The 24155-nt window shown below is 35.8% G+C and overlaps 1 protein-coding gene across 3 annotated transcripts in view; it reads right to left on the bottom strand.

Moving 5' to 3' along the window:
• The window catches only part of NECAB1 (N-terminal EF-hand calcium binding protein 1), a 172977-nt gene that overhangs the window by 125519 nt on the left and 23303 nt on the right, over window positions 1-24155 (bottom strand). For all 3 annotated transcript variants that reach the window (XM_014728038.3, XM_023648668.2, XM_023648669.2), the window contains exon 3: window positions 12172-12280. In XM_014728038.3, coding sequence (XP_014583524.1) covers window positions 12172-12280 — 109 coding nt within the window. The remainder of the gene's footprint in view (window positions 1-12171; window positions 12281-24155) is intronic.

The raw sequence follows: 24155 nt of genomic DNA, 5'->3' as shown, positions 1-24155 counted from the left end.
CTTAAGTACTTCCAGTATTCTCCTTTCATTACTAAAGTCAAGGTCCTTTTGACCCCCATCTATCTCTACACTGTGCTAATTTCTTTTTCGAAGAAAACCCATTTGCCAAGCTACTACTGCATCCTTAAGACGTGATTAGGAAAAAAGCAATTCCCGTCAACTGGAGTTTACACTTCAAGGGCTCTAAAGAAAGAGAGATATTAATCTTAAAGGGCTCTCTGCCCAAGATAGGTAATCTCTACACACATTTTCCAATCAAACTTATTCAACTATTTGGGTCACTAAACTGACAGGCTCATTACTACCATTTTTTTCTTCTGTGGTAACACCTTTTGAAATATAAGATTTCTACTGGACTGGCCCAGTGGCATAGCAGTTAAGTTTGTGTGCTCTTCTTCAGCAGCCTGGGGTTCACTGGGTCAGATCCTGGATGTGGACCTACGCACCGCTTATCAAGCCATGCTGTGGCAGGTGTCCCACATATAAAGTAGAGGAAGATGGGCGCAGATGTTAGCTCAGGGCCAGTCTTCCTCAGCAAAAAGAGGAGGATTGGCAGCAGATGTTAGCTCAGGGCTCATCTTCCTCAAAAAAAGATTAGATTTCTATTGATTGAGGATAGCAGTGCCTCTAGCCACAAATACCAGCAATATCTCCCAAAGAAGAGTTAGGACAGTGTGCAGAGAATAAACAAATGGTAAAGCTTCATGGTCACCATCATATTTCCCCTGTTCCAAACACAGGAGGCAGCAACAAATAACGAATTTGTGCTTCATGTGGTTCCACACCGACAATTATTACTAATCCAAGTGAAACAAACTTTCACATATTTAGGTACCACCTTCCTTGGCTGGTAGACTAAACTGTTTCTTAACATTTGTTTCATGAATTTTCACAATTTCCTGTCAGAAAATATTATTAGCTTCACTTAATATTTAAAGATAGTAAAGCAATGAAAAGTTTACTTGGCCAGGGCTGTCAGAAACAAAACAAAGATTACTGTTCTACCAGGCTCCAAGGCAGTGTACAAGAATCAATTTAACAGGAAGCTGTACAGCGTAGTGATAAAGAGCCAGACTTCCCAGCTTTATCCCTTATTCTCTGTATGACTTGGGAAAATTACTCCATCTCTCTGTGTTTCAGTCTCCTCATGTGCAAAATGGGCTCAAACATAGGTTTGTTGCAAAGATTAAATAAGTCAATGAATGAAAGTGCTTAAAACAGGATCTGGCACATAGTGAATGATCAATAAACGTTAACCAGAACTATTACTCTGCAGCATCAGAGTAATTGTCACCTAAAATCTTTCCAGACCAGAAAGATTTAAGCCAACTCAGAAAGACTAAAGGTACAGACTTTCAAAATAATGGTCAGATGAACATTTTTTCAAGGAGAGCTGCAGCAGCCTCTTGACTGGTCTTTCTGTCTCAAGACTTGTCACCTCCCATCAATTCTCTTCATTTTGGGGAGATCTATCTTTCTAAAACATAAACCTAAACCAGTCACTTCCATGTTTAAGACCCTCAATTCTCTGCACTGACCTGAGGGTAGAAATCCAAGAGCCCAACTGGTTCATGAGGCCTTTCACAATTGGGCCCCTGTTTGCCTCTCTAGTCCCTTTCACTATCACCCTCTTGAACTTGATGCTACAGGCATGATGAATGTCTTTTAGTTCCTCCAATAATGCCACACTCTCTCTCACCTAATGACTTCCACATATGCTATTTTCCTTGGCTGCAAACTTCTCTCATCTCCGTCTCTACCCATATCCACACCTCTTCTTGATCATATCTCATGACTCAGCTTAAAAGTCTCTTCTTCTCAGAGGTCTTGATTGACCCTTAGACCAGGTTAGTCCCCACCCCAACCCCAAAGAAGTTGTATTTCCCTGTAATCAAGTTATTACTTTTCTGCTTTCTCTACTAAACTATAAATCCTTTATTCACCACAATATCCTCAGTACTTAGGACAATATCTTGCACATAGAAAACACTCAGTAACTTTTTGTTGAAAGAATGGCAAACTCAGTTTGTATGGGCAAGACAGAATCTTGGGCACAGGGTGACTTCAGAGTTCAACCTTAATAGCCTCCTTCTCTCCCTAATCTCCAGGAAACTCTCCCTGAAATTCCCAAGAAACTTCAATGGGTTTTTGTGGTAGCCTCTGACAATATTTAAACTCTTTTTTGCCATATACATATATGTGGTTGATATAAAATTATTCATAAAGGGCTGGTGACTTACTTGATTTAGAAGTTAAGAGAAAAGGTGAGTCTCATGTAGTGGCTCTGCTGTTTTAGTACAGAACATTGAACATCTGATATGATATATCAACCATCCTTCCTCCCTTTCCCCAAAATAAAAATATGCAATATCTGTAACATTATATGTTAATCTCTAGGGATTCATGTTACCCAGGTTAAGAAACTTTGTGCCAAAGACTTTAAATAATAAATTAAAGACAGAAATTTCCTGTATAGTCTATGACCATGAAAGGGGGATTTCTGTCATGGGATTTGAAATCTAGGTTATTTTCTTCACTCTAGAGAATAGTTCTAATCAAATACAGTGAGGATAATAATTTTTTCATACATTAAACAAAAGTAAATAGAAAACATACCATGATCTTTTCATTGGAATATGTCACTCTGAATATACTCTATATTAAAGACAAAATCCCTTTGGGTTTTCATGAACCAGCCAAGACATAGGCACAATTAGCTCCATGGACAATAAAGAAAGTTTGAAATGTAAAAGATAAAGGCCAAATCTGGGATTGAGATTTCAAAATACAGTAGAAATGCAAAGAGAATTAGAATAAATAGCAAAACAAAGATTCAAAGACTGGAGACTTCTAACAATCCATTCTAATTTAAGTCAGTCTAGTACAGACACAAGTTTTCAACATCAAGTCTGAAGATGGATCAGAGCAAGAGAGTGAGAGGAAAAGACTGAGAGAGACCAAAAAAACCAGAGACAGGGGCCCAGAGAGTGTACACACAATTCTATTATTTTCACTTACACTTTTGAAATAAAGGTCAAATGGTAATTCTCTCTATTCAATTCTTGATGAGTCCACACGAGGGGTTCCAATCAATTATTTCTCAAGTAATGGGATTTCATTTCCCTTGTCTACATTATTTCCTTAAAGAAGTGAACTTTGGCCAAAGTGAGACAGGTGATCTCCATTAACACACAACCCAGGAGTCTCTGGGTTTTTGAAACTATTTATAAAAATTTAGTCTCCTACTAATAACTTTCAGACAATCTAATTTTTGTTAAAAGATAAGTTGTTCAAACATTTACATAAACACGTTAAATTGAATTTTTGTCACCAAGAATTAACTATTTTAAAGATCCTGGGTTAAAGACAGGCATAGAAATGGAAATATTAATAGACAAGATTTCCTTATCATGTTTCCCAATCATCTTAAGTAGGAGCCATTGACACCACTTTTGCAAAAAATCAGCCTTCCAATAAGATATTTGGCAAACAATTTCTATCCATTAATATGTCAGCAATATGTCCCAGAAATATGAAGTAATATTTATTCATTCATGCATAATACATGGCACATGGTATCCATTGTAGATAGTTAATAAACACTTGATGAATAAATAAATGAATAAGGAGGTAATAAATGACTAATTTCTTGGAAGCTGCAATCTCAACTGGAATAACAGTTGTCAAGTTTCACAACCTAAATTTTCACTTGGAAACTATTCACAATTCAAAAAGAAGAAAGAAAGAAACTCGTGTCAGTCTCAAGTCTAAATCTATTAATTTAAAGTCTATATTTATTAGTTTCAATGGCAGTGAAAATGGAAAGATGGAGGGAAAATTATTTATGCCAACGATCAAAACCCTACCCTTCACAGGTAGATTTCTAATTATTCTGAATCATTGTTTTTAATCTAAAGTTGATTAAAAAGATCCCCAGAAAAACTTAAAAATAAAATTAAACCGTTGAACCCATTAGTGAATGAGTCAAGAACAATAATGTTCAACTAATCCCCATGCTCAGCTTTCTTCCTATTATGGTTTGAATCAACTGCTAAAACTTCTTGCTATTTAGTCTATTTTTTTCCCCACTAAGAAACCTTTTACGATCAGAAAACGGAATATAATATTCTATGCAGTAGGAGCTTCTTTTTAAGCATTGGAAACTTTTTTTTTACATATAAATGCAGATTCATGAAATATATTGGGACAAAGTGGAATTCCTAATTTGAACATATTTTGAGTCTGTTAAAATTAAAAAATAATCCCTATTTACATCTTAACGTTACATTTCATGACTCTTAATTCACGCGAGTAGATAACTATTTTAGAACAGAAATAACCTTTAAAAAGTTTGTTTAATTAAGAGTCCAAAGCCAGATTTATCATTTACTCTGTTCCCAACAAAAAGAGTCAGTTTTCCTTTTTTATTTGACAGGATCCATCAGTGGCATTACTTTTTCTATGGTCAGTCAGCCAGGGTCCAAATTCTAAAAGTGTACATTTGCATGCCATTCTTATACTTAATCAATATGTCCCATGCCTATAACAATCAGTCAACTAAGCAAGTACCTATTGAATGTATTCCAGCAATTGCTGGAAGTAGTGGAGAACAATGTCCTTGCTTCAAAGGAGTTTATCAGATTTGGAGACAAGATTAACATGCTAATGAAACAATTAGGAAAAATAACAGATGATACTACATAATTAAGTAGTACCTTATGAAAGCATAAACTGTAATTATAGAAATTTAGGGAAAGAAGATCAGGAAAAAAGGAGAGGTTAGTGAATACACCTTAATAATAATCATCATTATTATTATTTTGTGGCAGGTGTTTATATATTATTGCTAAACTTTGCAAAGTGGGTTTTTATGTTGGCTCCATTTTATAGCCAATGAAATTAAAAAAGTTCCATAAAGAACAATGACCACCCACAGTGCTCATTGCTAGATAGTGGAGGAATTGAAATACAACCTTGACCAGTTCCTGAGTTCTTTCCACATTGCAGCATTACTTTTTATGGAGTCAAGTGGACCTTGATGCCTGGAAAACTTTACTATGCTGAGAGGAGGGGTAGGGCTATTCAGGCAAGTGCATAGTGAGAGGTACGGGGAAGAAGGGATCTATCCCTTCTCATTGAGCTCACAGTATGTGCTATGCACTGTGCTGGGTCCTGGGAATCAATGGAAAACAAAACAGTCATGACGTGGGCCTTCATGGAGTTTAGACCAGGAGAGGTGAACATTCATCAAATAAACACAAAACAAGTAAAAAATTGTAGCTGATATAAGTGCTGTGGAGAAGAGATACATATTTCAATGAGAATACAAAATGAGAAATTTAACCTAATAAGGAAGTTCAGAGAAGGATTTCATGAGACACATGGAAGTGTATATGATTATATAAGCATGGAAAAAAGATACAGAAGACTATACTTTAGGTGCTGGTAAAGATTGGTTATGGGAAACGGAATAAAGGTGGATGGTGGGAGAGGAGAAGAAAACCAAAAGAAAATAGTTCTCTGTGATTAAAAAAGAATGCACACATTAGAAGTATGTTAACCAAATGTGACTAGTAGTTATCTAAGGTGGTGGAACTTCAGGTGTTTTTATGCATTTTCTTGTAATTCCTATATTGTTTGAATTATTTTTACAATAAGCATATGTTATTTATACCATTTTTATTGTGGAGGGAAAATATTTCCCTAAAGAAATTGCTTTTGAAAAACAGTCATTTCAAAAGTACGCAATGACTTTCAAGTTATTTGTAATCTACATTTATTTCAAGAATTCCGAAATCTTGAGGTGACATAGAGAAAAACAATTGTAACTGTTTCATCATGCTGACCATTTCTGAAAATAATGTAGTTGTAAAAGACAGAAAGCTGGTACTTAGGTAGTGGTGGTAATGAAAAAGAGAATGAGATAGAGTCATGGGATAAATAAATTGGGGGAAGAAAGGACAGAATTTGTTGGTGCATTAGACAAGGGAGATAAGAGAGAGGAAATTGTCTAAGAAGTGAGCATCATGTACTTTAAAAAGATTGGGGTTAGCATTTTGCTGATTTGATTTCATCCACTTGGTGGATATTGGTGAGGTAATAAAGAACATAGCATTTAAATGAATAAATAATTCACCTAGCTTCCTCAATTTTTGCTTTAAGTAGTAATCAGTTTTGCTTCACCGTTATCAAGTGTCTCATGACTGCTGGGAAGAGAGAGTTTAATTAAGAGTAAAAGAGAAATAGGGGCCGGACCTGTGGCCAAGAAGTTAAGCTCGTGCGCTCCACTGTGGCTGCCCAGTGTTTCGTGGGTTCCAAACCTGGGCGCCGACATGGCACCGCTCATCAGGCCACGCTGAGGCGGCGCCCCCCATGCCACAACTAGAAGTACCCACAGCTAAGATATACAACTATGTACCGGGGGGCTTTGGGGAGAAAAAGGGAAAAAAAATCTTTAAAAAAAAAAAGAGTAAAAGAGAAATAAAGGCTCTTTATTGGGAAGAAGATATGACAACCAGAGAATAATTCTTTAGATTAGATTAAAAACATAAAATACCTGAAAAAGTTTGAAAGAAAGGCCTTTAATACAAATGAATAAAGGAAACAGTAAAACTCTGTGAGTGATCTGAAGAACAATGGAGAAACTAAGGCAAATGAAAAGTGATGGAACCGGGGGCGGTAAGGAGTCTAAGTCCAAAAGTAGAAGATGAATTCTAGATATAAAGATAGGATGGAGGGAAGGGAAATGTGCAAAGAATGGAAACAATGTCCACAGAGAAAAAGAACACCATTTCTATTTTGTAGCAACTCCCACACTGTAAAAATTCTACATAATAGATACAAAAGAGAAGAGAGAAAGGCAGCAAGTAAAGCAATTACCTCTATACTGTACAACCAAATATATTCTACTGCTAAAGAGAATTAGCCACCTTTTCATGAAGAGTAAAACACCAGAAAGTGATTTTAAAAACTAGCTTTGGAATACTTTGATTGCTGATATACAAAAGAAATAGCTAAAAATATGAAAATTTACTGAGGTGAAATGACAATAGAAAGAGTTCGAGTTTTATTTTCAGGTAGCCCTGAGATAATCCCAGCCCTTATTCACACTAGCTGTGTAAGCTTGGGCAAGTTACTTAACTTTCTGTATCAGATTCCTTAACTGTAGGCGGTGAAGCATAATACGTTTTCATTTGGCTTTTATAACAATTAAATAAAATGATGCAAGTGCATGCCTGGCACATAGTCATTCAATAAATGTATTTCCCTGTTCAATTAAAAATTAAGTATTTCTTTTAGAAATTAAATGTTTTAAGAAATTATATATATACTGCCTTGACACAAAATTTGGCTCTTCTACCACCTTTGTTAGAGAAAATTTGAACTATTTTTTTTCCCAGAAATTAAAACTAAGGAGAAATCATTTCCATGTCACTTAAAAAACTCTCCTTAAAATTATCTATGAGTCCCCCAAACTACGCTAATCTTCTTAATTATAAAGTAGACTTTGTTGATTCCCTGCTCTTCCTCCAGGGAGGAATCCTCAGCCCCAATCAACACAGCAAATTGCGGCGTGGCATGACTCAGGAGAAAATGGTGGTGGGGCTAATCAAATGCCTTCACAGGAAAGAAAAGAATTTTAAAAGTAACTCTCAGGAAATCTCCATATCTTCATGAGCTAAAAATGCTCAAAGAAAGTAAATGGGTTTCAGAAATTATTGAAGTGAAAGGCACATCTAAAAAATGAATGAATAATAAGGAAATTCAATAGCCACAGGTTAGTTCTAAAGGCCAAATGGAATCAATAACTGGAGACCTGGTTATAGATTAGAATTGAGTCCTAGTAAGATTTAAGACTTCTGTTTTCAGTCTCTAAAAATGTGGCAAAACAGTACACCTGTATAAGGTACAATCAGGTAGTGTTTTTCTTAGGCATGTACATAGTTTTTTCTAGTTTTTAAATTCTCAAGAAATAAGGATAATGCAGTATGGGAGAACTGCCCAGAGTATCTAAGTTAGGTGGGAGATTATGGAGAAAGACTAAGGGAAAAACATCAGACGTTACTCACTAAGTCTGCGTAAGTTTATGGCAGTCCCTAAAGATACAAAGAGCTGGCAGGACCACATGGAGAAAAAGTACATTTTGACCTTCTTTTCCACATATCTCCGGTATCATCCACAGAAACAAGCTTGTCTTTTGTTCCACACTCAATCAATTACTCTATTCTATATGAGAAGAAAACTCATGAAAGTTTTCCAATTATCCTAAGATAATGGAAAAGAACTATCAATTTAAAAAATATTTTTTTAAAAAAAGGTGATGGAAAGTTGGACTTCTGATGCCTCCAAATTTCTTCTATTTCGTTCAGGGTTCTTTTCATTCCTAAAGTCTCTGTTCTGAATGAAATCTTCAGGCCATATAGATTAGGAATGTAATTCCCAGCAAAGCATTCATTATCTTGAAATTCTAATCAAACAATTAAGATGATTCACGGACTTCTCATTAGAATGAGATTATACTGAGTTTGGGGCTTAAGCATGTACCCGGCCAGGCCAGAAGGATGACCACAACTCCCTAGACAATATACAGAGACATGTGGTTGATGTTCAGTTTTGAAATACACTAAAAATGTTCTCTATGGCTCAGAGCTGAAATACTTCCAACCTTGGTAATATTCATATCCAGAAATCCTTGCACAGTCTCAAATATGTGAGTTCTTATGAGGTTGCATGTATTTGGGTTTGTTTTTGCATTTGGAGTTTGTTCTTCTGTTTGTTTGTTATAGTTTACTTGCATCCATCAGAGAAAATTTGATCGAAAAGATCTAAGTGGCTCCAGGGCTTACTAAACAGTGCAGTGAAACGCTGTTAACATAATTTCTCAAATGAATATATTGATTTTTTTAATTGAAAGAGCAAAGAAATGAATAAATGAAACGATAGAAAAAACAAACAGAAGAGTTGGATTTGGAAATTAAGACTGCTACCTAAATACATGTGGAAGTGGCAACATATATTTTTTATTTGTCAAAACATTTTTTAGGCATGCACAGTTCCATGTTTATAGTTTGTTCATTTAAAAATCTACCTATAAAAACATGATTTCTGAAAATCTGTAGGTTTACTTGAAGGTTTTTTTGATGTCACTTTACAAGGAATAGTTTACTTAATTTTGATATTTAAAATGCCTTAATTATGTTATAATATAGGCACAGCTATAATTATGTTCCTAAATAATATTTACTTCTCATGATAAGCAAAATATTTTAAGAATATTCTTTAATAGACAAAAGGGAAAAATTTAATTAGCAAGATACGCTCGCAGTATTTTCCTTCTTTCTTTCCAAATATTTTCAGTTTTTATGTCACTTTTCAAACATGGCAAAATATAATGTTTATAGCAAAGATACCCGGATTTCCACACATGGCAGGGATGAGGTAAGGTAATACTGTCTTAGAACACACTTTTGCATTGAAGAGAATCCTGCTCAATAAACTTAAGCAAAGGTAGTGTATTAAGTAGATCATGATTTAATGGACTCCAAAATAAAAGCTAAACCTCCGGATACCAGGAAGAGCAGGAGCCAGGCAGTCCTAGGGGCCTCAGCAGCAAACATTCGTGGTTTCTGACTCTCACGGTTCCCCATAAACATGAGACAATGAGTCTGACTGACTTGGTCCAATCTATGTATGAACTGGCTCCTTCAGGCCATGCTGTACCCTTGATCAAATTAGAGTGGTTGTGGATGTTGACCATATGAGAACATATTTCCTTTGAAGGCATGTGAAAGGGAAAGATATATAGCATATACAGTACAATCACTAAAATAATTAAAACTTGGATAGTGCAAAGATAAAAGTTATCACTTGCTTGAAGTACAGCTCTGAAACTTTGGCGCCAATGTTTGAATTAATCTCCTTAAAAGATCAAAGCCCAACACTGGCATCCGGGGTCTTTTTAAAAGGAATTTCATGGATATAATTCAGAAGTCAATATCTAACATACTTTAGCTCCAAATTAAGTTGAATACCATTATGATCAGTAAACACCTCTTGTTGTTACTTATGTATATATGAGAGTAACTAGTAGTAATAATTATTCCTTTAAACTCACTGTATAAACCATTATATATACTTCTTTAGCACTTAATGTAATCTTAATGCTTTTCCAAGTAATTCCAACTAATAAATATATAAATAAAGTAGCAAAATCAGGCCAATAAGGTTTACTGAAAACTTTACTTTTCATTAATATAAGTAAATATGTATTGAAAAACCTCCATGACACCTAATTCTGGAACTATGACAATCAATAATCGTTCCAAACCTGGATATTGTTAAAACTTTAATAACAAATGTGAAGAGGAAAGAATAATCAACATACATGGTGGAATATCAGCATCTCAACTTCCAACATCTGAGCCACAAAGGGAGCCTCTGCTCTTTGTTTCACTCAAGTATCATTTCTCAGAATGGTACAACATGGCTTTCTTTCTTCCATGCATAAACATTATTCCCTAGCAGTAATTAAGGATTCAGCTAACATCTGTAGTCTTCCTCCACCTTTACCCCCTTAAGCCTATCCTTGAGTACAGCCACGATGACCCACAAAGATGTTGCTACCTGGCGTAACTTATTCCGTGGCTTTCCCTGGCCTATAAGTTAAGTTGAAGACTTTTGCAGTCTCATAATGCAAATTCCTTCTTGTCTGGCCCATTCTTTCCTCTCCAGATTCTTCTATTCCTACACTCAGCCTTACAATTGTCATTTGGTAATAAGAAAATATCTGTCGCTCCCATTCACTTTATGCTTCTGGGTCTTTTCTTATGCTTTCCCCTCTGATTGGAATATTCCCCTACTCTTTCTTTACCTAACCAATTTCTACTCTCCCATAAAGACTCAGTTCCTGGCTACCTAATCTTAGGAATATTCCCTGAGCCTACCTAATAGGGCTAAAATTTTCCCCTTTGTCATCCTAAAATGCCCCGAAAAACCTCAATCACAGCATTTATGATATTATTTTGAAAGACCAGTTAATGAGTCTATTGCTCCACTAAACTACAGGCTGGTTACATGTTCCACCACCAGTACCTACTGGGAACTTGATATTCTTAGATTTGTTGGACAGAACGGAATTTCTGATACAGTTATCTGCTGATACTGTTTCTGACAACAAAAACGTTAAGCCATTTCATAGGGAATTTGAAACCCCAACAGAAATCAAGAAATTTATAAACTGGTTGTTTTAAAAATATTCAGTTGCTTGAGTAAAGTGAATTTAATCTTTAATTTTTTGTATCAGTCTGCTGCAAGCAAATGTCTGTGCACAGATATAGCACCAGAGCATTTTCTTGGCATGCTAGCTCACTGCCTGGAACCATCTCAACACTTTGCCTAAAGGAAGACAGTGACTGTTCAAGCAGAAGACTTGCTGATGGGTCTCAAGGCATGGTTGAAATGGTGCATTTCGACATTGGAATTTTGTAATCACAACCATCACAAATAATGTGTTTTGGTTCAATTACTCAAATCAAGCAGCACATTTCTGTTGTTCTATATCCTAAATTCCTCACTATTTTATACTTTTAAATGTAATGAGAACATTAATAGAAACTTTATAAATGCTATACTAATGCAAAGGAGAGATCCATATAAGTAAAATAAATAAAGTAGATAGATAAATGTATACATTGATTATTCAGAGAAAATTCTGCGTCCTGCATTACCTGCATCTCTGAGGTCACAGTGATTTTGGAGTTCAACACATCTGAATTGTCCAGATAATTGCTGTAATTTCCCATTTCACTAAACTAATATAAGAATGGCCTTAGGACAATTTTTAAATGAAGAAAACTGAGATGAAACCTAAGAAACAAGGTAAAATTCTACTTTCTTCTTAATGACAAATTAGATTTATAAACTATGCTTTTGTTTTACATTTTGCACACTCTAAAATTACTTCAGGAGAAGTCTCTGTAGAAGAGCATTATTTTCCAATTCAATATCCAATTTTTCAGAGCATTTCAATTATTAGAGAGGAGGTATCTCAGAATTAAACATAGATGAGCATTACAAAATGAGCCCTGTAGCTTTCCTCCCTCTCTGTATTGGTGTGTACTTGTTCATGCTCTCTACCTCGTTTACAGAATCCAGTGATAAAAAGTTTCTCACTTGGTATTATGCGTATCGATGGTATGGAAGAGCTCATGTAATTCTTCCCTGCTCAGAACACCATCTGCAAAATATGCTTTGAATTCTTCAAAGGATAATTTTCCGTCATCTGAAATGGTAAGAACAAACAGAAGAGAAGCACATCATTTCAACTTTGTACATTGTTTTATCTTTTAATTTTTAAAACCTTGCTCAAATGTTTGTGCAGGTTTATTTGTGCATGCACACACATGTATTCAAAAATAAAGAATAATTCAAGGGTTTAAAAAGAAAAATAATTTAATGTACGTTTATAGTACATACTGTAGATATATACACCCTGATGAACTATGTCTACGTGGTTTGGAGTATTTTTTGGTTCATTTATTCATATGGCAAACATTTGACAAGCAATTTAACTGGCCATACCAAATAAAAGACCAAGACAGAGACAATTATTTAGATGTTTTGCCTGCATATACAGGATCCAGCATATTGCAGAATAAATAGTGTATGTTTACTAAGTGTATATTGATTGAATAGTTGCTAATGTGTGAATATCAGAATTATTACAGTCCAACAAGCTGTGTTCATCTACTTACTCATTAAATAAACACTTTTTAAGCCAAACACATTTCACTTATTGTGAGATACATAAGTGAAAGACAATGAGGGAGTCTAATAAAAGACATAAGATGTGCAGACATACGTATAAGTATGTTACACAGTAAAACACAGTAAGTGCAATGACAGACACAATATGGAATGTATGAGAATTGGGGTAATAAAAGATCCTTTCATTAGGGGACATGAAGAGTTTTAGTGACTTTTGTACCTGACTTTGAACAACAGGTAAATTCTAGATATGTAGAGATGGAAGAAACACATTAATAATAGATGAAAGTAAAAGATTTGTACAAGACACAGTAGCAGAGAATCTAAGGGAGGGAATAGACATGAAGTGAGAGGAAAGCACCTTCTCTCCTTGCAAGGAGCTGCCTTGTCAGTTACCTCACGTAAGAGGCCAAATGACTGCAAGGGGTGAAATTATTCTCTCCATTTACAAAGACGCAATTGAGGTCTAAGGAGAAAGTTGCCCAGTGTCACAAAACTCCTAAGTGTGGTCCTACTGTACTGAACAAAGTAAAATTTGTCTTTGAGTAGAAAGTAATTTAATGTGACTGGATCTTCAAGGTTCATTTAGAGCAATTTTTTCCCTCAAAAGATGGCCCATAGACCACCTGGAGAACTGTTAAAATTCAGATTCTTGGGCCAGAGAATCAGAATCTCACAGTGGCATGGAGGGGTCGGTAGACAAGAAATCAGGATTTTTAACAACCTGTGTGATTCCTCCTTACACTAATGCTTGAGAGGTATTATTATAAAGCACAAAATAGGCCTAGTCACTGAATTACTTAATTTTTCAGATAGGGATTTAAAGGCTGTAACATTTCAAAAATCTTTGTTTGCAAAATATAGATATAAAGACCCCTGAGAGTTTTAAATTTGTGTTTCATTTCGCTTTTTAACTTAATAGGTATATTAAACTAACTTTCCAATTAATTCTCACCAACAGTTAACTGGCCAGACATAGACTTAGAGGTCTTAAAAATACCTCTCTGGCCCATGGCTCTGCTGCAGCCCAGAGGAGGCAAGTGAAATAAAGCAGGACCAAACAGTGGTAGAGCTGTAAGTCTGGGTGAACCAGCTCCTGGCTGCTATAAAAGCCCATAACACTGCTGCAGTCCCTAAGGAGGGAGCGGATCTAGGTGGGTCTGTGGGAGCAGGCAGCAGCAACCTGAAATCCCTGTGTGTGAGTGTTCCCAAAGTCTACAGGAGACCACACAGGGCCACTGCAATCCCAAGGAGTGGCCTAGCCTCAGTCAGAAACAGCTGACAGGGATTCTCGTGGGCATAGATTACACAGCTCCTGCCCCCTCCCACCCAGTGCCAGCAAGTGGAAGCAGTAACCAAACTCTGTCTCTATGCAGATGCACAAATACACATCATTAAGCAGTATGAAAAAATATATTAAATCTCCAGAACAGAAGGAAAACGAAAAGTACCCAGAAAACAATCCCAAAGACACAGAAATCTATAACCTAAATGACAAAGAATTCAAAATAGCTATCATTAAAAAACTCAATGAGTTAAAAGAAAATACAGATAGACAACTTAACGAGTTCAAATGCTATGTCACAAAAGAGCTCAATACTATAAAGAACAACCAATCAGAAATGTTGGAGATGAAAAACACAGAGGAGGAGATTAAGAAACATATGGACTCCCTAAATAGTAGGGCTGATAATATGGAGGACAGAATTAGCAGTCTGGAGGAGAGGAATATAGAAATGCTTCAGATAGAGGAGGAGAGAGATCTAAGACTAAAAAGAAATAAAGAAACTCTCTGAGAAATATCTGACTCAATTAGGAAAGGCAACATAAGGATTATAGGTATCCTAGAGGGAGAAGAGAAAGAGAATGGAGCAGAAAGCTTGTCCAAAGAAACAATAGCTGAGAACTTCCAAAACCTGGGAAGGAGCTGGAAATCCATGTGACAGAAGTGAATAGATCTCCAAATTTTATCAATGTAAAAAGACCAACCCCAAGGCATACAGTAGTGAAGATGGCAAAAGTCAATAACAAAGATAAAATATTAAAGGCAGCAAGGCAGAAGAAAATAACCTACAAAGGAAGCCCTATCAGGCTATGAGCAGATTTCTCAGCAGAAACCTCACAGGCTCAGAGAGCGTGGAATGATATATTCAGAATTCTGAAAGACAAAAACTTTCAGCCAAGAATACTCTATCCAGCAAAAATATCCTTCAAATATGATGGAGAAATGAAAACTTTCCCAGATAAACAAAAGTTAAGGGAGTTCATCGCCACAAGACCCCCAATGTAAGAAACGTTCAGGAAGATCCTCATACGTGAAAGAAAAAGGGGGGCAGTTACAAAACCCCTGAGTAAGGAGATAAGTAGAAAGACAAAATCAGAAAGTTGCAGGTCTCCATCAGAACAGGTTAGTAAATGTGTAAGTATAACATTAAAGATAAAGGGAAGGGAAACACCAAGAATAAATATAATCTTGTCATTTTAACCACAAACTCACAACACAAGAAGAAAAAAAGATGTTACAATAACAACTTAGAAGGGGAAGAGGAAAGAGATGGATCCAGCTTAATCTAAGGAAATAAGAGGCTATCAGAAAATGGACTATCTCATCTATGAGATGTTTTATACAAACCACATGGTAACTACTAAACAAATATCTAGAACAGAGACACAAATTACAAATAAGGAGAAAACTAAGAAAACCAACATAGAAAACTACCTAACTGAATTGGTAGTCTGAAATAGATGGGATGAGAAAGAAAGGAATGCAGGAGAACCAGAAAACAAGTGATAAAATGGCAGCATTAGGCCCCCACATTTCAATACTCATTCTAATTGTAAATGGATTGAATTCTCCAATCAAAAGACACAGAGTGGCAGGATGGATTAAAAAACAAGACTTAACAATATGCTGCCTCCAGGAAACACATCTCAGCCCCAAAGACAAACACAGACTCAGGGTGAACTAATGGAAGATGATACTCCAAGCTAATAGCAAACATAAGAAAGCAGGTGTCACCATACTTATATCAGACAATGTAGACTTCAAGGCAAAACAGGTAAAGAGAGACAAAGAGGGGCAGTATATAATGATAAAAGGGACACTCCACCAAGAACACACAACACTTATAAATATATATGCACCCAACAAAGGAGCATCAAAGTACATAAAGCAACTATTAACAAAACTAAAAGGAGATATCAACAACAATACAATAATATTAGGGGACCTCAACGCCCCACTAGCACCAGTGGATAGATCATTCAGACAGAAAGTCAATAAGGAAATTGTAGAACTAAATGAAAAACTAGGCAAGATTGACTTAATAAATACATATAGAACACTCCATCTAAAAACAGCAGGTTACACATTCTTCTGAAGTGCACACGGAACATTCTCAAGGATAGACCATATGTTGGGAAACAAAGCAAGCCTCAATAAGTTTAAGGGGATTGAAATAGTATCAAGCATCTTTTCTGACCATAATGCTATGAAACTAGAAATCACTTACAAGAATAAAGCTGGGAAATGGGCAAAGATGTGGAGATTAAACAATATGCTACTGAATGACAAATGGATCATTGAAGAAATCAAAGGAGAAATCAAATATTATCTGGAGACAAATGAAAATGAAAATACACCATACCAACTCATTTGGGATGCAGCAAAAGCAGTCCTAAGAGGGAAATTCATTAGAATACAGGCTCACCTCAATAAACAAGAAAAGTCTCAGATAAGCAATCTCAAATTACACCTAACAGAATTAGAAAAAGATGAACAAATAAAGCCCAAAATCAGTAGAAGGAGGGAAATAATAAAAATCAGAGCAGAAATAAGTGAAATTGAAATAAAAAAGACAGTAGAAAGGATCAATGAAACAAAGAGCTGGTTCTTCAAGAAAATAAATAAAATTGACAAACCCTTAGCCCAACTCACTAAGAAAAAACAGAGAAGACTCAAATAAATAAAATCAGAAATGAACGAGGAGAAATCACAATGGATACCACAGAAATACAAAAGATTACAAGAGAATACTATGAAAAACTATATGTCAACAAATTGGACCACCTAGAAGAAATGGATAAATTCTTAGACTGTTACAACCTCCCAAAACTGAATCAAGAAGAAATAGAGACTCTGAATAGACCAATCACAAGTGAAGGGATTGAAACAGTAATCAAAAACCTCCCCCAAAATAAAAGTCCAGGACCAGACGGCTTCTCTAGAGAATTCTACCAAACATTCAAAGAAGATTTAATACCTATCCTTCTCAAACTATTCCAGAAAATTGAGGAAGATGGGGTACTTCACATTCTACGAGGCCAACATCACCCTGGTCCCAAAACCAGACAAGGACAACACAAAGAAGGAAAACTACAGGCCAATATCATTGATAAACATAGATGCAAAAATCCTCAACAAAATATTGGCAAACAAAATACAGTAATATGTTAAAAAGATCATACACCATGATCAAGTGGGATTTATATCAGGGACATAGGGATGGTTCAACATCCGCAAATCAATCCATGTGATACACCACATTACCAAAACGAGGAACAAAAACCACATGATCGTCTCAATAGATGCAGAGAAAGGATTCAACAAGATCCAACATCCATTTATGATAAAAACACTCAATAAAATGGGTATAGAAGGAAAGCACCTCAACATAATAAAGGCAATATATGACAAACCCACAGCCAACATCATACTCAGTAGGGAAAGAGTGAAAGCCATCCCTCTGAGAACAGCAAGAAGACAAGGATACCCAATCCCACCACTTTTTTTTTTCACCACTCTTATTCAACATAGTACTGGAGGTTTTAGCCACAGCAATTAGGCAGGAAAAAAAAATAAAAAGAATCCAAATAGGTGATGAAGTGAAACTCACACTTTTTGCAGATGACATGATTTTATATATAGAAAACCCTAAGAAATCCATTGGAAATATACTAGAAGTAATCAACAATTACAGCCAAGTTTCAGGGTACAAAATCAACTTACGTAAATCAGTAGCATTTCTATACTCTAATAACGAACTAACAGAAAGTGAACTTGAGAACACAATCCCATTCACAATCGCAACAAAAAGAATAAAATATCTTGCAATAAATTTAACCAAGGAAGTGAAGGATCTATACAATGAAAACTACAAGACTTTCCTGAAAGAAACTGATGATGACATAAAGAGATGGAAAGACATTCCATGCACATGGATTGGAAGAATAAACATAGTTAAAATGGCCATACTACAGATTCAAGGCAATCCCAATCATAATTCCAATGAAATTCTTCACAGAAATAGAACAAAGATCCCTATAATTCATATGGGTCAACAAAAGACCCTGAATCGTTAAAGCAATCCTGAGCAAAAAGAACAAAGCTGGAGGCATCACAATCCCTGACTTCAAAACATACTACAAAGCTATTGTAATCAAAACAGCAATGGTACTGGTACAAAAACAGGCACACAGATCAATGCAACAGAATTGAAAGCCCAGAAACAAAACCACACATCTACAGACAGCTAATCTTTGGCAAAAGAGCTGAGAACATATAATGCAGAAAAGAAACTCTCTTTAACAAATTGTGTTGGGAAAACTGGACAGACACATGTAAAAGAATGAAAATCAACCATTCTTTTACACCACTCACAAAAATAAACTCTAAATGGATAAAAGACTTAAACATAAGACCTGAAACCATAAGACTTCTAGAAGAAAATATAGGCAGTACACTCTTTGACATCAGTCTTAAAAGGATCTTTTCAGACACCATGTCTTCTCAGACAAGGGAAACAACAGAAAGAATAAACAAATGGGACTTCATCAGAGTAAAGAGCTTCTACAAGGCAAGGGAAAACAGGATTGAAACAAAAACACAACCCACCAATTGGGAAAAAATATTTGCAAAGCATATATCCGACAAAAGGTTAATCTCCATAATATAGAGAGAACTCACACAACTCAACAACAAAAAATCAAGCAACCCAATCAAAAAATGGGCAGGGGAGATGAACAGACATTTCTCCAAAGAAGATATACGGACAGCCAACAGGCACAGGAAAAGATGCTCATCATCACTGATCATCAGGGAAATGCAAATCAAAATTACACTAAGATATCACCTTACATCTGTTAGAATGGCTAAAATAAGTAAAACAAAAAATAACAAATGTTGGAGAGGTTGTGGAGAAAAATGAACCTTCACACACTGCTAGTGGGAATGCAAACTGGTGCAGCCACTATGGAAAATATTATGGAGACTTCTCAAAAAATTAAAAATAGAAATACCAAATGACCCAGCCATCCCATTACTGGGTATCTATCCAAAGAACATGAAATCAGCAATTCAAAGAGACCCATGTACCCCTATGTTCATTGCAGCATTATTCATAATAGCCAAGATGTGGAAGCAACCTAAGTGCCCACTGACTGATGATTAGATAAATAAGATATTGTGTATATATATATATACACACATATATATACACATATATACATATATATATATATATATATACATACAATGGAATACTATTTAGCCATAAAAAAGGATAAAACCATCCCATTCACAAAGAAAGAGAAATTCTGCATGATTCCCCTCATATTTGGAAGATAAACAAACATATGGACAAAGAGAACAGATTAGTGGTTACCAGGGGAAAGGGGGATGTGGGGTGGGCACAAAGGGTGAAGTGGTACACCTATAATATGACTGACAAATAATAATGTACAACTGAAATTTCACAAGATTGTAAACTATCATAACTTCAATTTAAAAAAAAAATCCCTACCTTGATCAAGCACAGAATGAGTTCCCCACCCCCAGGGGCCCTTGGGCCAGACTAGCTCAGTCTAGTTCAGCCATTCAAACATCATAACAACCATTACAAAATGAAGTTTAATCCATTAGGCTCATCAATTGTCTATTTTTTGTGTTTCTGTTTTTGGATGGGTTATTTTAGAGTCATGTCTCAAATGACTACTTTAAACTTTAGCCCCATGTAACCTGATGTATATCCCAGACTAGACTTTGAATTGCATCTCTACTGTGCATCTCCTTACTTTGATGAAAAATATATTGCCAGGTTGGGGAACTGGACACAAACCAAATCTAGGTATAGGGCAAAGAGATAAAGGAAAAGAACTTTCATTCACTTAAAAACAAAAGCAGAAATCAACCTACTATTTTCAACTCTACCACAGTGATCTGCAACAAACGTAATATGTACATATTAACGGAAGAATATATTTTCCTTGGTACGCTGAAGCAGGCTATTAAAGAACTGAGGCTGCCTGTGCACCCTATGGACAGTGTAGGCCTCTGTAAATCTGCTTTAGAATTACCATAAGTGAGTTCAAGTAATAATATACATACTATCAAATAAAACCATCGAATAACAAGTGCTTTGTGATTCTATGGAGGCTATGAAGGCTTAAAGCCTTTTCTTGAATTCTTATTGGAAAAAAACACAAAAAGAAAAAGGAAGCATTGAATTACAGTTCTGACTTGAGGCATGGAAAGTGTGTTTTGAAATCCTATTTTTACCAGATGCAGAACTGGAGATTTTCAATTTAGACTGCTACATTTTTAAACAGTCAATTGCAAAGAGTTACTTTTGAATATTTCTAGATTAGTGTCTTAATGTTAAACAAAAGTATAACTTTTTTTTAAAGAAAAGGGAGAAAAAATATCCCTTTCTAGTGTGGTTCCACATTAATGAAGCAATCATAAAATTTTTATTAAAGTATTTTATTTCAACTTCAACCTTCCTGCTGATCTTTTCTTTTGAAATGGAACAACACAGTTAAACCTTGATTTATACTTGCTCACATAATAGCCAAATCTTGTGAGGTCTAATGTCTTATGATAATAAATCTTTACTTTTACCACCAGGAGCACGGGTTTTTCAGCTTTTTCTATTAGAATTACATGCTTTGCCTGAGTTTGTCCTGAGCATAGCTGGCCCCTTTCTGTTTTATTTTTTAATTACTCTGGGCTTAAACTCCAAATTCCATTAATTTTTTTGAGATGGAGGCAGCAGAGTGCAGTTGCTTAGAGCATAATCTTAGAATAAAGAAAATCCTGAGTATTAAACACGGGTTTGACATTTACTAGTATTGCACTTTCATCCACCCTTTCATCAAGATCCTACTATAAGCTGAAACACTGTTTTGTGCTAAGAATATAGGTAGACAAGCCCTTATGGCTCTTATAATTATGATGACGGATATAGCAAATAAACAGCCAAATACAATATAAGGACAATTCTGGGAGACATAAGGTGATGTGGCAGCATGTAGAAAAGAAAACTATTCCAGATGTAAAGGCATATGGAAGGCTTCTTAGAAGAAGTGATATTTCAGTTGAGACACAAATGAAAAATAGAAATTAATGGGGGAAGATGTGTAAAGACAAAGAGTGTTCCAGGCAGAGGGAATGCCAACTACAAAGTTAAGAGGCAAGAAAGAATATGGGTTGGAAAAGAAAAAAATATCAACACACTCAGTCAAAGAGTATATGCTGGAGTAGAATGGTGGTTACTAGGGGCTGGGGAGAAGGGGGAATGAAGAGATGTTGATCAAGAGGTACAAAGTTTCAGTTATGCCAAAATGAATAAGTTCTGCAGATCTAATGTATAACGATGTGACTATTGTTAACAATATTGTACAGTCATGCACCACATAATGATGTTTTGGTCAACAACAGATGGTAAACATGATGGTGGTCCTATAAGATTAGTACCATATAGCTTAGGTGTATAGTACGCTATACCATCTAGGTTTGTATAAGTACACTCTATAATGATTGCACAACGACCGACGACGAAATCACCTGAGAACTCATTTCTTAGAACATATCCCCATTGTTAAGTGATGCATGACTATATTGCATACTTGAAATTTGCTAAGAAGGTAGATCTTAAGTGTTCTCACCACACTCACCAGAATAAAAACATGGTAACCTTGTGAGGCGATGGATATGTTAAGTAGCTTGATTGTGGTGAATATTTCACAATGTTTATGTACATCAAATCATCAAGTTGTATACCTTAAATATAAACAATTTTAAATTGTACTATATCTTAATAAAGCTGGAAAAAAGAAAGAATATATATTGGGAAGGAAGTAGGAGATGCCAGAGAGTTAGATACAGAGAATCGATTTCATGAAAAACCATAAAAATCATGGTAAAGAATTTTGAATTTACTCCAAGAGCACTCAGAAGCCACCATTGTATTGGAAAGGTTACTGTGGCTGCAGTGAGTAAAATGAATTGGCGAGGTATGCCACTAGAAGAGAAGACCCATTAAGAAGATATTGCAATAATTCAGGCAAGAATTAAGGGTGGCATAAATTTTGATGTTGACAGGAAAAACACAGAGAAGTGGACAAATTTATAATCTGTTTAGGAAATAGAATCAACAGGAACTGGTGACCAGTTCGAGGTGACAGGTGAGAGGAAGCAATAAGTCAAGGATCATACCCACTTTCCAGGATTGCTCAATCAGATGAATGATATTCATTGTAAGAGAGAATACAGGGCAAAAAGCATAGGGTGAAGTAAAGAACTCTTTTGGACATGCTGAAATTAGATGTACCTGTGGAATAAGTAGAAGGATCTAGTGGGCAGAGGGCTTATATGGTTCTAGAAAAGGAGAGGATGGGTGGGGGAGGAGGGAAGATAAGAAGGGAGGAGAGGGAGAGGGAGAGACAGAGAGAGAGATGGATAGAGAGAGAGGAAGGTTGAGATGTATGCTTAAGAGTTATCAACACATAGTAATTGGTCCTAGGAGTGAGTGAGTTGGTTTTCCCAAGGAGAATGCTTACAGTGAGAAAGGAAAGGGCCCAGAACAGACTTTGGAAATGCCAAATAAAGTCTTTAAGTTTGAGATTTTATAAATGCTTGATTCTTGCAAGGAATAAGTAAAGGCTATATAGAAAACGCTTAGCGCAGTACCTAGCACATAGTAAGAGTTTAACAACAGTAGGTACAATTTTGGGATGGATTTACTAGTTCAGTCTTGCTAAGTGACCGTTTATGTGTTTTTAATTCCCATTTTCTACCCTTCCTTGAAAAGTACTTATTGAGTACATATAGAAAGTAGGTATTTAATATGTTTGTTTAAAAATAGAAATTTTAATTTATTTTTGGGGTAATCAGGTTTAGCACATCCTAAAATTGGTGCCTCTTTAAAGAAAAAAAAAAAAGACTCTTTAAATATTTGATTTAAATATTTGATTTCTCCTTCAAGTTTCATTTCCACAAATATATGAACAACTGGAGCTCTGATCTCAGTGTTTCTCCTCCTCCTATCACCATTTTAATCTAGTTTTGTGAACATTTAAAAGGATTATCCTTTCCAAACACTGGCTTTTCTTTCATGTATTACTTTAACATTTTTGAACACTTTAAATATTGTAATTTATCAAGATTAAAACACCAAAGCACGAGTCTCTTCAATAATAACAGTGACACACATTGTGTGACACTTGTACCCATGTGTTTAAAATAATTATTATAAAGATGGTTCTAAGAAGCTACTTGCTAGAAGCTTTTAAACAGTTGGAAGACAGACTCTCTGAGTTCGAAAATGAACACTTGGAAAGCATTACTGAATTTAATACACAAAGGGTAGCATATACTTTGCATGTGTATGCAAATTTTAGAGGCAGAAATTAAAAAAAAGCAAACTTGTTTCTAAAATGAAGTTCTTAAATTGTAAATTCAAAAAAATAATATTTTGTCAAATTTAATAGATTAAACCAAAGGCTGAGAGCAGACTACTATGAGAGGAAAAAATTCTCGGAGTCTTTAGTTTTTAAGGAACCTAGATTCTTTCATGGGTTTTACCCCTAGGAACCCCACCAGGTTCTCACAGTGAGAAGACAAGAAAGATCACCTTGTAACACTGGGAGGGGAGGAGGAAGAGTAATCATGGGATGTGCCCAAGCGTTTTCCATGACAAAGGTCTACTCTCCAGGGGCAAAGATTTTATCAGAGCCCTATCCTACCAGGGGGAAGGGCATTTCTCCCACTGTAGTCCCCTCTGGCCTTCCTGTCTCAACTGAGGGTGGGAGGATTTAAAACACACTTGTGAAGGTCCCAGCCCAGGGACATAGGCCCACTAAAAGACTGACATTTAATCATAAGATTACAAAATACATCTGCTCCTCCATTTCCTTACCATCACACCAACATAGCTCTCATATAATAACAGTGCATTACAGCTGAAAGAATTGCAAGACTCAGACTCTCTCTGAGGAAGAGTACTTAGGGAAGCCCAAAGTCAACACAGGAGACAAAAAGACACAAGAGGAATTTGAAGCCTCTGGCACCTACTGCAAGAGCAAACATTAAACACAGCCCAACTCCTAGCCAG

This window comes from Equus caballus, chromosome 9, assembly GCF_041296265.1.
Source record: "Equus caballus isolate H_3958 breed thoroughbred chromosome 9, TB-T2T, whole genome shotgun sequence".
Lineage (NCBI taxonomy): Eukaryota > Metazoa > Chordata > Mammalia > Perissodactyla > Equidae > Equus > Equus caballus.
The sequence above is the reverse complement of the archived record's forward strand: the minus strand, read 5'-3'. Positions and strand labels throughout refer to the sequence as shown.